Source organism: Daphnia pulex, chromosome 10 (genome assembly GCF_021134715.1).
Source record: "Daphnia pulex isolate KAP4 chromosome 10, ASM2113471v1".
NCBI classification, from domain to species: Eukaryota; Metazoa; Arthropoda; class Branchiopoda; order Diplostraca; family Daphniidae; genus Daphnia; species Daphnia pulex.
This window is the reverse complement of record NC_060026.1, coordinates 1,041,350-1,055,986: the sequence shown is the minus strand read 5'-3', so window position 1 is coordinate 1,055,986 and position 14,637 is coordinate 1,041,350. Positions and strand designations below refer to the sequence as shown.

General features: G+C 38.3%; 2 protein-coding genes and 1 non-coding gene across 4 annotated transcripts; 2 read left to right on the top strand and 1 right to left on the bottom strand.

Annotated features, from left to right (window-relative positions):
- The first annotated feature begins 4,143 nt into the window (after positions 1-4,143).
- On the top strand, positions 4,144-10,440 carry LOC124204658 (venom peptide isomerase heavy chain-like). Its single transcript, XM_046601769.1, has 10 exons — positions 4,144-4,252; positions 4,789-4,977; positions 8,167-8,276; positions 8,359-8,566; positions 8,658-9,119; positions 9,205-9,326; positions 9,398-9,527; positions 9,611-9,889; positions 9,990-10,077; positions 10,149-10,440. The coding sequence occupies exons 4-10, from the start codon at positions 8,552-8,554 to the stop codon at positions 10,226-10,228; spliced, it is 1,176 nt and encodes a 391-aa protein (XP_046457725.1). The 5' UTR covers positions 4,144-4,252; positions 4,789-4,977; positions 8,167-8,276; positions 8,359-8,551; the 3' UTR covers positions 10,229-10,440.
- LOC124204657 (zingipain-2-like) lies at positions 5,252-7,206 on the bottom strand. 2 transcript variants are annotated; one of them, XM_046601767.1, is made up of 9 exons: positions 7,095-7,206; positions 6,917-7,029; positions 6,708-6,851; positions 6,555-6,650; positions 6,348-6,484; positions 5,991-6,290; positions 5,835-5,928; positions 5,544-5,771; positions 5,252-5,484 (listed from the first exon to the last, which is right to left on the bottom strand). In XM_046601767.1, the coding sequence occupies exons 1-9, from the start codon at positions 7,189-7,191 to the stop codon at positions 5,407-5,409; spliced, it is 1,287 nt and encodes a 428-aa protein (XP_046457723.1). In that variant the 5' UTR covers positions 7,192-7,206; the 3' UTR covers positions 5,252-5,406. The 2 variants fall into 2 exon arrangements, with proteins under 2 accessions (XP_046457723.1, XP_046457724.1); XM_046601768.1 differs by having other exon boundaries at positions 6,917-7,025; positions 7,095-7,182.
- Positions 10,441-10,485: 45 nt separating the features above from the next.
- Positions 10,486-10,557, top strand: Trnac-gca. Its single transcript has one exon. It is a non-coding gene; the product is annotated as a tRNA-Cys (tRNA).
- The last annotated feature ends 4,080 nt before the right edge of the window (positions 10,558-14,637 follow it).

Below are 14,637 nucleotides of genomic sequence, written 5' to 3'. Positions count from 1 at the left end.
ATGCTGAAATTTTTTTCAAAATGGCCGACGATGAATGACGTCACATGGGTTCATGTTAAAAGCATAAAAACGATGCGAACGCACGAGAAGTTCGCATCGTTATAACATTTCCCATAATGTCTACCAGTTTTAGCTTGGAAATATGATTAATTCGTCATTACTGACCATTTTCATTTTTTCACGATTCCTATTGGTAAAAAAAAAATCCCAATAAAGCTTTTCAGGTCGACCGATGGAGGAGGAGCCTATGCTGCTATAAAGACCTCTAAACCTTCGGTTATTTAGTGAACTAAATCCCTCAGGGATATTTCACTTGTTAAAACCATTTCTTTATTACAGGATGTGTTAATCGATGTCCAATACACCATTTCAAGTGTATGGAATCAATAAATTCATAAAGCAATTCATGGACAAATAGTTTTAACCAGGAAGTGCGAAAAAACACTTTTATGAGATTGAAGTTGCTATAATATTTATTTCACTTGTTAAAACCATTTCTTTATTACAGGATGTGTTAATCGATGTCCAATACACCATTTCAAGTGTCTTGATCCAATAAATTTATAAAGCAAGTCATGAAGAAATAGTTTTAGAAAAATGGTTCATAGAAAATCTTCCAGGAACTGCGAAAAAACACTTTTATGAGATTGAAGTTGCTATAATATTTATTTCACTTGTTAAAACCATTTCTTTATTACAGGATGTGTTAATCGATGTCCAATACACCATTTCAAGTGTATGGAATAAATAAATTCATAAAGCAAGTCATGAAGAAATAGTTTTAGAAAAATGGTTCTTAGAAAATCTTCCAGGAACTGCGAAAAAACACTTTTATGAGATTGAAGTTGCTATAATAAATTGACTTTAAATAGTGTATTGGACATCGAATTAACATATCGTGGAACAAGAAATTTGTTTAAACTTGTAAAACAATTTGTATCGTCATTTCAAATTCATTGAAGTTGTGTTTAGAGATTTTCTATCAACCGTTATTTCTTTTTCTTTTCCATCATGGATGTCTTAATAGATTCATTGATTTTAAAGACTTTAAATAGTGTATTGGACATCGAATTAACATATCGTGGAACAAGAAATTTGTTTAAACTTGTAAAACAATTTATATCGTCATTTCAAATTCATTGAAGTTGTGTTTAGAGATTTTCTATCAACCCTTATTTCTTTTTCTTTTCCATCATGGATGTCTGAATAGATTCATTGATTTTAAAGACTTTAAATAGTGTATTGGACATCGAATTAACATATCGTGGAACAAGAAATTTGTTTAAACTTGTAAAGCAATTTATATCGTCATTTCAAATTCATTGAGGTTATGTTTTCACTTCCTGGAAGATTTTATATCAGTAATCTTATGGTTTTTTTGTAGAATAAGGTATTATTCGCCGATTTAGAACGATTATTACCTTTATAAGTGAAAGGAAAGGTATCCAGCACAATTTTAAAATTTTTGAGGGTTAACTTTTGAGCAGTTTTTTTTCGTTTTTCTCGGTTTTTCTTCAACACCTATGCAACCTATGATTTATAAAGAGTAATCTTATGGTTTTATTGTAGAATAGAGTATTACGCACCGATTTAGAACAATTATTACCTTTATAAGTGAAAGGAAAGGTATCCAGCACGATTTGAAAATTTTTTAGGGTTAACTTTTGAGCAGTTTTTTTGGTTTTATTCGGTTTTTCTTCAACGCCAATGCAACCTATAATTTATAAAGAGTAATTTTATGGTTTTATTGTAGAATAAGGTATTAGTATTACACACCGATTTAGAACGATTATTACCTTGAAAAGTGAAAGGAAAAGTATCCAGCACGATTTTAAAATTTTTTAGGGTTAACTTTTGAGCAGTTTTTTTTTTGTTTTTCTTCAACGCCAATGCAACGTATGTTTTATAAAGAGTAATCTTATAGTGATATTGTAGAATAGGGTATTACACACTGATTTAGAACAATTATTACCTTTATAAGTGAAAGGAAAGGTATCCAGCACGATTCGAAAATTTTTGAGGGTTAACTTTTGAGCAGTTTTTTGGTTTTTCTCGGTTTTTCTTCAACGCCAATGCAACCTATGATTTATAAAGAGTAATCTTATGGTTTTATTGTAGAATAGGGTATTACACACTGATTTAGAACAATTATTACCTTTACAAGTGAAAGGAAAGGTATTCAGCACGATTTGAAAATTTTGAGGGTTAACTTTTGAGTTTTGAGCAGTTTTTTTTGTTTTTTCTTTAACGCCAATGCAACCCACCATGTGCAACTAGGGCTGTGGCCCGGGCGATGAAAACCCGGGCCACCGCCCGGGCTGAACGAAAAAAAACCCAACCCGACTCGACCCACCGAGGCATTTTTTTTAACGGGGCGGGCGACGGGTTGAACCCCCGGGTCCGCGGGCCAACCCGAGTGGTGGCGCCATCTAGTAGTCACATAGAGAAGCTCGTTATTCTCTATGCCTGCGGCCTCAAAATATTGCCGCCAAATGCTCTACGAGAATTTCCGATTTCGTAGCATGAAAAGTAGGATAAGTGGTAGAAAAGGGCGTTCAGGGGTGTTCAGAAGACAGAATTGACGTGTCACTGTTGGAAGAAGAAAATAATTAAGAAATTTAGGGAATTTTTTTAAGTCTGTAAAAAAAAGTGTGTTTGACCCGATTTTTTACCCGGGCCGTAACCCGACCGGTAAAAATTTTTTGACCCATGGGTTGGCCCGGGCCAAACCCGTTCACTCAGTTGGCCCAACCCGCTCCGACCCGCGGAAGAAGAAAAACCCGTCTAAAAAACCCATAAAAAACCCCGCTAAAAACGTCCCGGGCCACAGCCCTATGTGCAACCTATGATTTATAAAGACTAGCTAGGGCTGTGGCCCGGGCCATGAAAGCCCGGGCCAAAGTTCGGGCTAAAGGAAAAAAAAACCCAACCCGACTCAACCCATCGAGGCATTTTTTTAACGGGGCGGGTGATGGGTCGAACCGCCGGGTCCGCGGGTCAACCCGAGATGTGGCGCCATCTATTGGTCAAATAAAGAATCTCACAGCTAGAAAGTGCCAGAAAGATATGGAGGGATAGGATAGCTTAAATCCATGCATTGCAGATGCAGAGTTGCAGACATTCGATGTTCAGTCATCACGTTTTAAGTAGACGCTGACACGCGCTAGAGCTTCAAAAGGAAGAACACATGAAGTGGTGAAGGCAGTATGTCTAAACGTAAATCTACTTCTAATAATGGCGAGCAGTTATCGCGTAAACCTCAAAGTTTGTCTAAATCGAGCAATTCTGCTGGGAAAAAGAGAAGTTTACCAATTAACATTAGCATTGAAAGTGATGATGAAAATGAGATGGATGATGCAGATGCACTTCCTGCAACAAGCACAGAAATAACCAATCAGTCAAGTTCAGCTCCATTGAAAGGTAGCAATTAGTCTATCTTTTAATTTGCTGTTTAATGGCTAGAGATCTCCTCAGCATTCCAGCGACAAGCGCAGCTAGCGAGAGGGCCTTTACTGTTGGCAAGGATATTTTTGGCATTTCGAGAATGAGCTTGAAGCCTGAGACCGTTGAAGCCCTAATCTGTCTACGTTCATGGTACAAAGCAGGATTAGTGGGGGTAAAAGAAGTCTACGATTTATTGGAAGAAAACTTTGATACCTTACTTTTCAACTTTGGGAAAACGAAGAAGAAGAAGATTTTTAAAAACAATTTTTTGTATTTGTTCGATAACTACAGTTAATTCGGATTTTTACTTCCAACACTTACTTCCAAGTTTCTTTTCGTTTCATTGATGTATGTTTGTTTACATCAATTCTCATGTATTAATTTTTTTTTTGGTTCATTTAAAACAGAATAAAAATTCAATTTTTATACGTTAGGAAATTTTGCCATTTATTAATAAACAGACTGAAAAGATGATGAAAAAGTATGATTGACCCGTTAAAAACCCGGGCCGTGACCCATCCTGTTAATATTTTTTGACCCATGGGTTGGCCCGGGCCGAACCCATTTACTCTGTTGGCCCAACCCGCTCCAACCCGTGTTTGAAGAAAAACCCATCTAGGCAACCCATTAAAAAAAAACCCGCCCAATAAGCTCCGGGCCACAGTCCTAAGACTAGCAGCAGAAGTATTCATTTGGCAACGGCGTTGCGGCCTGAAAAAATGGCACAACAAAATAAATGAAAATTACAAAAAAGTGGTCGTCGATTCGTCATCGTGTCTCTTCATTAAATTGTTCATTAAGTTAACAGGTAAATAACTTAAAAACTAAGAATAAAAGGTAGGCCTAGTGTGATTGTGGGAGCTTAAATGAGAGGATAAACTTGTTCCACAGGGATCGACGATTCGTCGTGTCTCTTCATAGTCTGGTACACATCTACACACTCAATTCTGATTATTAGCAGGCCAGTTAATTACTTTAAAGTAAAGAATGTCAGTAATTTTATTATAGGAGCTTAAATAGGAGGAGAAGTTTGTTCCAAACATGTAAAATGTTTCTGACTAGCACTTATCAAGTAAACCCCCCTGTCGATGCATGACAGCTTTGGCAGTTGGTTTGCCAAGCAATGCAAGGTTAACCTTTTATTTTTGGCAGTGTGTGTTGCCTGAACCAGTCATCATAACAATGAAAGCAAGTTTTGTTGGTGCGCTGTCATCAGCAACAACCTCAGTAAATCGACAGTGAAACCTTAAATTCTCCTGTTTATAACCCACCATCAAATTTCCTATTTTTATTTATTTTTGTCTTTGCTATCATGAGTCTAACCCTTTTAAGTTTTCAATTTAGATAAAAAAACACCCCGTTTTATTGGAGAATCCACCGATGACGTTCGACTCATCTCTTCTTCCCTTTCGTTGAATCCTCGTGTACATGTGATAGGTGTATACACGAGGACCCCCTATCCCACCTGACATATTGAACTTACTACGTATGGAGCACCTGTGAATGCCTGGCCGTATTTCCCAGGCTTAAAAGGTAGAAACAATATTACTCTTCTCTCTTTTTTTTACTATTTGGCGATCAAAACAAAATACGGAGAACAAACTCATACAAATGTGTATACCGATCAATGAGTCATCATTCAATAGTGAGTTCACCCTTGCAGAGTACGATTTTGTATAGAGATACCGACAATAGGCGAATAATTTCTAGATGAGGAACATTGAGGTCTGGTTTTTCACCAATCCAGACATGCGGAATTTCAAATCTACCGTGAATTTTTAGCATCATATTCACAGAAATCGTCATATTTCGGTATTATACTGTATATTCAGGAGACTTAAGAATTGGCCAAGTAAAGCTAACATGGATTTAGGAATTCAAAGTCGATTTTCAAATAAATTTCAATTAATTCATAATCAAGGGTCTGGGGGGAAAATACTGTAGCTATTCGTTTTAGGTTCTTTAATTACAACCAGGTACGTTGTAGCTGTAGTCGCAACTGTTGTATTTCTCATTGAAAGCCAGGCCGGATGGGCAATTCTAAAGAATCAAAATCACATTAAATGTAAAATAGCAATAATTAGTTAGAGTAGTCTCACCATTTTGTATGCCGATCCATTGGAACACGAAATATAAGATTGGCATTCGTTCGGATTGGCGTAGTTGCCGTCGGACCTGTTTGTGCAGAAATTCTCCAGTGAAGTTGTTGTGGTAGTGTCAATGTTAGTAGTGCGAGCATAGGATTCAATCAGGCACAGGTCGATGCCCCGTTTGACGAGAACGTAGCCGGAAGAACCCCATCCAGCTCCCCACGAATTGCGCATAACCTTTTCTTCCCAAAATTTTCTTTTATTAATTGGATCATTTTAAAGTTTTGATTAGCAATTTACCCAATAATCGACACCGTTCAAGGTGCCATAGCCGACGGGGTTCAGTGCGTGAGCACTTCCGCTGTTGCATTTGGTATCGTCAAAAATGCCACTCCTGTGTATAATAAATAAGAACTTACGTCATCAATTTGCGCTGTAAAATCAAATTCGGTTTACTTGTAATTAAAGAAACTGTCGGGCAGGTGGATGTAGACGGTGAGGATTCGTCCATCCGACAAAATATTCATCATGGTGGAAGTGTCTTTAGATGGTACCCATTCGACAGGATTCGAAGTTAAAAGTTTAGCTCCGATGGTCATGCCCGTAGGGCTGAACCTGCAGGCCCCATCTCTTCCTGCGTAAGGGTACGAGGACTCGAGGGCGTGACCACCACACGAAGCCAAATATTTCCAAGCGTCGTGTTCCCATCCCCCGGAGCAACCGCTGCCGGGACTGCAATCCACTATCTGCTGTTCACTGTTAATCAAATTAGACTTAACTTTAAGTCTCAGTTAATTGATTTAAATTTTGTACCTGAGATCGATGGCATTTCCACCGCTCTTTTTGCATTTGCCAAATTCGACCACTGCGCTGGCAGTGTAAGCCCAGCAGCTGCCACATCCACCTTGGTTCCTCACAGGTGGCATGCAAGGATCGTTCCTGTAGTCCATCTGTTTAAATTCCCAATTATAAAATTCAGTCAAAGTCGTCTTATAAGTTCAAGTGGACAAATTTACTGACAGTTGCAGGCAGTTTGGCGACGGATGGGCCGCGAGTCAAGTTGGAAGGTGGGACAGGTAGTCGAGCTCCGAGATACGATTGTTTCTCTGCATCAGTCTTTGATGAAATTTAATAATAGGTTGGCCAGGTCGCAAATTAGATAATAATTATTACCATAACCGAGAAGATGTTGTGGGTCATTTCAAAATTGGCGCCTTTTTGGGCGTTGTTTTGCTCAATTTTGGCGTGAATTTCGGTAAAGATTGTTTTGCGCATGTTTGACTCGGACATGGTTGGAAGTGGCATAGGATATTCAGCCTTTAATCGAATGAAATTACAATTATTATTGAAGGAATGTTTTGAAAACAAAATATAAGGCAAACCAGATATTTCTGCCAGGCGGTTTCCACGTCTTCCCCTTGGATTCCGACAGTCCATGAGGCCATCATCATCACAGCCAAGATGAAAGAAAACTTGCCCATTTTGTGTACACTTTCTTTGAATAAGATAAAAAGTTAAATGGCATTTTCATTCATTTAGAGTAGCTCAACAAATTTGTACCTTTGTAGTCGATGAAAAAGTCAGCTGAGAGCCCAAAATCAAGTGTAGTGCGGGTCGGACGTCTGAGATAACTAGAATAGAACCAAATGCATTTCATACCCTGTTATTTATGCAACGGGCTTTTCATTCTTGATGCAACTCTGTTTATTAATGTCTTAACTTTTCCGTAAATCCCCCTTATCAAGTATAATTGCCTGCTGTCATTGAATTGCGCTTTGTAGCGTGTGCGAGTGTCTCCAATTTTTTTATTCCGCTGGATAAGGTGACGCGCGGCCAAAAGTCGTCCAATAAAACACGTTATCAAACGGTTTAGTTTTTTAATAGTCGCCGTTGACAGGTTATCTTCTTGTGACGGAGATGACAATTTCCAACTCATTAGTAACGTGTGCTGAAATAGTAAAAAAACATACGGCCCAAAAATCCCCCCCTCCCCGTTTAACGTGTCATCCACATCATTATGGACGGCGGCGTTCTGAAATTTGAACTTGCGATTTTAATTTTGGTTTTATTGCATCCGGTATGACGATTAAGTTTTTTCTGGTTCCAGGAGTGAGCACAGAACGCATAGCAGATGAATCGAGCCTCGACCGTGAATAATTTTGTAACCTGTTTAATCAACAAGTTTGATGGGGACGTGCTTCTACGTGCCCAACAGACATTTCACAATGTCTGCTGTAAAAGCTGCTTTGTTTATCTTGCTTCTAATCTAGCTACAGTGCTACACGACACTGACTAAAATTACTGCCAAGGAATTAAACTAGTTTAGATCCAACTTTCGCAAATATGGTGAAGGCCATATTTGTTTTCCAACAGAGAACGAAATAAAGTTGTTTTACAACACGGTGGATTGCTCGTAAGAAAACGAAATTATTGGCATTTATTTTCATCTTTTATGATTGAAGTTTTTATTGTCGATGAGCAGTATTTTAATTAAATGAAATGGACCTTTCGAACAAATGTAACTTTTCTACAAATTATTTTTTCTCGATTCTTACTTTCTCTGTCAATTTTCCTTATTACTTTAAGTTATTTTTTATTGTGAATTAATTGTGATAATTTTAATTCGAATCAGAACGAAGTGGCGTGGTTATTGACAGCGAGTGCGTCATCAAAGATGAGCGGAGTTCCCCGTTTATTCGTTAGTTCGGTGTTGACTATACTGAATCCACCGACTGCAAAACTGTAAGTATATAGACGCAAGGTCATTTAATCAGTAAACCAGTTATACAATATACCTATACACTCTCCAGTCTCTCCCCAACAGCAGATATTTTCTTGATTTTGGAACGCAGTCGTTTATTACCAAAAAGGAAACGGTATGCAAATTCAGTTGCCAAGGTGGAATGCAAATAAGAAACAAAATCTAATGGCCATTGCCATCGACCGGTCGATGACTGTCGACACATGGATCACAACTCAGTTTGACACCTTTACTACTGAGCTCCAGTTGAGGAATAATGAAGTCTTCAACGGTAAGTACCCAAAATTTAATTACCTTTTATTGTTACTACAATCATCTCATGGTGGAGCTGAAATTTATTTTGAAATGTCATTCATTTATAGTTGGTGTGTCTGCTGGCGTTGGTGGCTGTGGCCATCACTGCTCCTCAGTTTCCGATCCTTTCTCCTATCGGTTCACCTTTCTTACCTGTGCAGCCGAGCTCGCAATCGGGCCGTCTTATTCCTGGCGGATTTGTTTATTCCTCCCAAGGAAACAGGCAAAACGGTTCTTGGCCAATGCTGGGGCTCATGAACCCCATGCCCTACTACCCCATCGATCCTCGTTTTATTATCTACCTTGGCACCATATTCTCAGTCAGCACGGGCGATTCCAATCCCATTAAGGAAATCGAACCCATCGCTCCGATTGTTCCACCCGCTAAAGTTGCTGACACTCCAACTGTTGCCGCCATCTCTCGTTGCAGTGAGGATGAATTCGACTATCCTTCTAAATCCAATACCTCAATTCCCTACAAGTACATGGTAGAAAGTGACATTACTCCCAAGAATCAGTACCCATTCATGGTGAGTTCATCAATTCGTCAACACAGTGTAAAACAAAACCGAAATTAATGTTTTTCCAATTTAATCAGTTCAAATTAATTGACAGGTGGCACTTGTTGTGTTCGACAATACAATCTGGAAATACAAGTTATCCTGCGGTGGATCTCTGATTAGCTCAACTAAAATCCTGACTGCTGCTCATTGCGTAACCGAACCTAAAAGTACCAAGTACAAGAATTCAATAACTATGCGATATGGATAAGAATTAATTGTAATTGAATTACGTTAACCTTCTGCAGCGTTATCGACGCAAGCCGATTCAAAGTTAAGTTTGGCATACACTTCTTGAGCATAACGGAAAACGACGCCCAGCTGTCAAGGAAAGTCCAACAAATTAAGATCCACGAGGAATACGATCCTGTGAAAATTGTGAGTTTTCTTTTAGCGTTTATGAAAAGACGTTTGATTTCATTCTAAAAAATTTTTAAATTGGTTTTTAATTTATTGAACAGTACAACGACATCGCCATTCTGACGCTGAGTTCACCCGTGGAATACACGGACACCATTTCCCCCGTTTGTCTGGTGCCGGAGTGTTTCGACGACGATGGCAATCGGCAAGCGATTGCCATGGGATGGGGACACACCCAATCGGGAGGATTGAATTCTGATTACCTGAGACACGCCTTTCTGTCTACGGTTCCGTTCTCAAATTGCCAGAAAAAATATGGGGATAAAATTGATGAAGATAAAATGCTTTGCGCCTTTAAAAAAGGTCAAGATACCTGCCAAGTAAGTAACGGGATTAATCCAATACAAGCTACAACGAGTGGCGATATGAAACATGAAGCAAATTAATTCGTCATTAATTTTGATTATTTTGTAATCACAGAATGACAGCGGTGGCCCGTTGGTAATGGAATTCCCGGATGATTCGTCATGTCGTTTTATGCAAATCGGAATCGTCAGCTTTGGGAAAGGTCCGTTACAAATGCTATGGTTTTGCTAAGTACCTGCCATAAAACGTTACATCTTGATTTGATTTGAACAGGATGCGCCTTTAAGAACTACCCCGGTGTTTATGTTCGTATCAAAAACTATTTGCCTTGGATTGAAGAAAACACGAATTAGTGCAGACATCCTGACCTAATTTCTTTCTTTGTCACGTACATTCGCATTTTTACAAGTGTAAGCGAAATCTTATGCAATCCTTGACTCAACCGGCTGACTCATTTACGACGGTGAAGTACCGATTCCTGGGTCCAGTGGTGTTGCTCTTTGTTACGTTTTTGTTCTATTAGAGTTATGGTGAATAAAACAAACAATAAAGCTCAGTGACGTTTCTTGTGTTTCATCGAATGATTTTAAAGGGAATTTTTTGTGTAACAGGGGGTATAGCTCAATGGTAGAGCATCCGACTGCAGATCGGAATGTTCCCGGTTCATACCCGGGTGCCCCCTATTGAAAATTCATTGTTATATTTTAAATGAGTGACAGCGTGTCAGTAAAATATTGATGGTGATATGATGATGATATGATGGAACGAAACTCCATCACGCAATAGCGCGCTACTATGCAATAATATATTGTTGTCCGGTTTATAAAAAAATTAAAGAGTTACAAACAGTGCGTAGTTATCAATTATCACCATAAACAAAGGAAATATATCCTATTTGCTTTAAATTCAAACACTTACATTTCTTATTATTGTAGTACATGTTTCTTAGATTACTATTTTTGCATTTCACTTTACCTTTTTTTTTTTAAATTTTGTCTTGGTCGTCGTGGTTCATGCATTTCTTCTTTTTTAATTTCTCATTTTTTGTAATTTGGCGCCTTGCGCTCCTTGGCGGGACTGGGGCCGGAAGCAGAAGTACATTTGGCAACGCCTTAAAATGGATGTACGAAATATTGCTCAAAATTAAATGTGATCGTCGTGTCAGAACTCTGGTCGCGATCGTTTCTTCAAAGAACAGAATAATAGTTATTAGTTAATACACATCCATGCTGGAGCAGATAAAAAACGTCAGGTAAATAACTTAATAAAATGTGGGAAACTAGGAATACAAATAGGATGGTTGTTGGAGCTTAAATAAGAGTAAGAGGAGAAACCTTTTCCTCATGCTTGTTGGTTAAAATGTTGGTTCCTGTTTCCTGACTTGCATGTAGTATGTCGATGTATTGCAGTCTGTTTGCAATCTAAGTTAACCTTGTCTATTGTTTATATTTTAGATCTGAGGCAGCCATCATCAACGAACAAGAAATGCAAGTTTCACTTGTGCTGGTATCAACCCGTTATCAGAAGCAATCTCAGTATCTTCACTAGGGTAACTATTTGGTTATTTTGATTCTGTAATGTCTGCTAAATATTGTAGTGATGCATGGGGCTTGCATAGGTATAGTGTTTTGCATGGAAATTTAAATTTCCACGTTTATTACAAATTAGTGTTTACTTACCATCTCATTGTCAGCTTATTCTTATTTATTTTTTTTTTTTGTAATTATTTATCACAACCCTTTTTCTATTTCTTATTTAGATAAACAGCCAAATTTTCATTGGAGAATCCGCCGATGTAGGGCGACTCATCACTACTTCCCCTTTCTTTAAATCCACCATGTCCTTGTGTACGCCTATGTGAATGTGGGTGTATTCACGAGGACCCCTTTTTCCTATTCAGTCTGGTGTATTCAACGTTTCTGCAAATGGAGCACCTGTGGAGCTGCCTGGCCGTATTTGTATTCCCCAGGCTTAAAGGTAAGAAGAAATGTTACTTTTTTATATTGCATTGTGATTATAATGTTAGGCGTACTGTATAACAGAAGGATCAGTCGTACTGTATAACAGAAGGATCAGTGAACTAGAAACACCCAATAGTTTTTCCCAAGCTCAAAATTGTATTTTTCAAAATTCGAAGTAATGTGACACAATCAAATCAAACAAAATTTTCAATTTTTACACATTTTTTAACTACATAAGTGGGTAAATTTGGGCCATCAGCTTTGCCCAAGTGAAGGCGTATTGAGCAACAATCCAACTTGACTTGCGCCTCGAGAATGCCAGCTCACAGTTTTCACTTATTGTGAGAAGCTCTTACGTGCAGTTACATCAAATGGAATTCAGTTAACTGGTTCCCATGGGGCATTAAAAAATTATTTCAATTCTTTTTTGCAATTTGTGTTCATCAAATTGTTAACTAGACCCAAGATTGTTATTTTTTCTTCCTTGTTGTTGTCACAAAAACTAAACGGTAATGACGAGCTCAGCATCGAATTAATAATTGTGCACACTTCATTTTCGTTGTCATTATCGTCGTAATATTTTATGAATCGTTCAAACACTTCACTGCTCTGTTCATAAAAATTTGAGCACATTCGAATGCGTAAAACATCAGTTCCTTTAAAAATAGTAGTGCTTTTCATAATCTCACGAAATTCAGCTGGGCTGAACATTGTATCGAAACAGTCGCACAGAAATTTGAATATGTTTCCGTTCCTCTTTTTAATTGCATTTTCTAAAATCTTGGACGCGTTTTCATTCGATTTCCATTCGTTAGTAAACATTTTTAGCCGTTCTGGTAATTCTTTTCGTTTGTTGATATTCTTACGCCACTGTTTATCTTCATCGACGATTTCCTTCAACATGGAATTGAGAAACACCTTGACACCTTCGTACGTCTGTTGATCGACCATCATTTCGATGATCAGACTACGAACGGATTCATTTTCCAAAAGTCGGTTGTGTCCTTTATCGTCGATAATAAATGCTTCGTAGAAATGTTTTGCCACTAAATATTCAGCGTAGGTTCGATGCAAGAACTCAACTTTCTCGTCATCTCCCCGTTGGAAAGTCAATCCGTATTTTAGGGCGTGTTTGGCGACGACATTTTCCTCTTCTGTCATTTGGGCTTCCGTCTGATGGTACACCGTCGATATCCTCAACACGTCAACGATTTTTTTGTTTTCTATCTTTCGATTTTGGAAAATGACTTGAATGGCCAATTTCGTTAAATAACGTTCGATCCGCCACGTCATGATGGAAATGGCGTCCTTCAGGAACTCGTTCTCATCTGAGGACGGCACAGTCTTCATCTTTTTAAGCACAAATACTTCACGTTTGGTCTCCATTAACCGATTGTACAAGAAAGCCAAGTCAAATGACTTGCCATCTGGTATATTGACGTTGGGTTTATTTCTGTCCTTATTTGTTATTGCCCTACTCTCTGACTGGAAACACTCGGCTAAATTTCGGCACTGCAAAGGGATTCCGACAAAGGACTTTTCTTCGTCTCTCAGAGTTTCCGACACCCGATCGACCAACGACTTGGCAAACTGTTGAAGGGACCCATCGTTATCTCCAGATAGATTGAGATCTTTTAGCCAATAAGAGGCCAGATAATCGATCTGGTCTTTTTCGGTGAAATTTTCCAAATTATAAGCCAATTGGGATAGCTGGAATTGTAACTCGTCCAGCATGTGCGGTCGGGTTGTAACGTACAGCTGGATTAATCTGTCTTTAGTTATAGCCTTCATCAATTGAATCGCTTTTTCTTGACATTGGTCGTTGATTTCGTCAAATCCATCAAACATGATAACAATTCGATCCCCTGTCTCCATCCGGTGTCTCAATAACGAGCGGGAAAATGAACTTTTATCGTCGACGACGTGTAACTGATTGACAAAAAACTCGACGGGATCCGAAGGAATTAAATCCAGTTTTGAAATTGCTTCGAAGTGATCCACTAAATTAATTCTGATTACCCAGTGGTCCGGTTTCACCGTTTTTATTTTTCGATAGTAGCAAGAGAGAAGCGTAGATTTTCCGGTTCCGGCCACACCGGATATGATGACGATTGATTTTTCTTTACTATTCTCTTTAAATGGGTCTAAATGATAATCTTGGCAAATTTCACCTGATGAGGATGGTTGATTTGTGATAAGATTTAAGATTTTATCCCATATTTCTTTTTGGTGTTTGTCTTTAACGAGCCATTTGATGTGGCCATCCAGACGAATTCTACACGATTCTGCTATTTCATTCTCAAATTTTTGGTAGATGGGAAATTTCAATTGTCGCTTGATGTAGATATGCTCATCAAAGTTGGTCGTGTCATCGAATGAAGGAATAATTAATTTCCTCTCAAATTGCGTCAACTCCTTTATGGAATTGATATCGATTACCTCTTCCGGTTTGTCACCAATCAAGTCTCCCACGGTCATTTGATTATTTTCAATTTCCTGTTGTCCCAAGTCTTTTTTGGGCTGAAAAGAAACCTTTTGCGACAGGAGTTTTATCTTGTACTCATCAGTTAGCTCAGCGTACTTTATTTCGTCAGTCATCATGGCAATTTTTTCTGGACTAATGATAACCACTTTATTAATTTTGTTATCTGTTCGTCCAGTCGGAATAAGATTGGCATACTTTGTGCAATTTTGAGCTGATACTTCGCCGTCACAAACGACAACAAGTAAATTGTGGGAATCCTTATTCAATTCAAAACAGTTTTTAAAATTTTGAATTTCAACCTCGTCTTCTAAACGAT

What these genes read in the sequence shown, in the direction of transcription:
- LOC124204657 (XM_046601767.1), bottom strand. Translation starts at nt 7,191, where the DNA reads ATGAAATGCATTTGGTTCTATTCTAGTTATCTCAGACGTCCGACCCGC. An exon ending in ACAACATCTTCTCGGTTATG is followed by an intron (nt 6,651 to 6,707) that starts GTAATAATTATT and finishes ATTTCATCAAAG; the next exon opens with ACTGATGCAGAGAAACAATC. An exon ending in TCGCCAAACTGCCTGCAACT is followed by an intron (nt 6,485 to 6,554) that starts GTCAGTAAATTT and finishes GAATTTAAACAG; the next exon opens with ATGGACTACAGGAACGATCC.
- LOC124204658 (XM_046601769.1), top strand. An exon ending in ACCGAACCTAAAAGTACCAA is followed by an intron (nt 9,327 to 9,397) that starts GTACAAGAATTC and finishes AACCTTCTGCAG; the next exon opens with CGTTATCGACGCAAGCCGAT. An exon ending in AAGGTCAAGATACCTGCCAA is followed by an intron (nt 9,890 to 9,989) that starts GTAAGTAACGGG and finishes TTGTAATCACAG; the next exon opens with AATGACAGCGGTGGCCCGTT.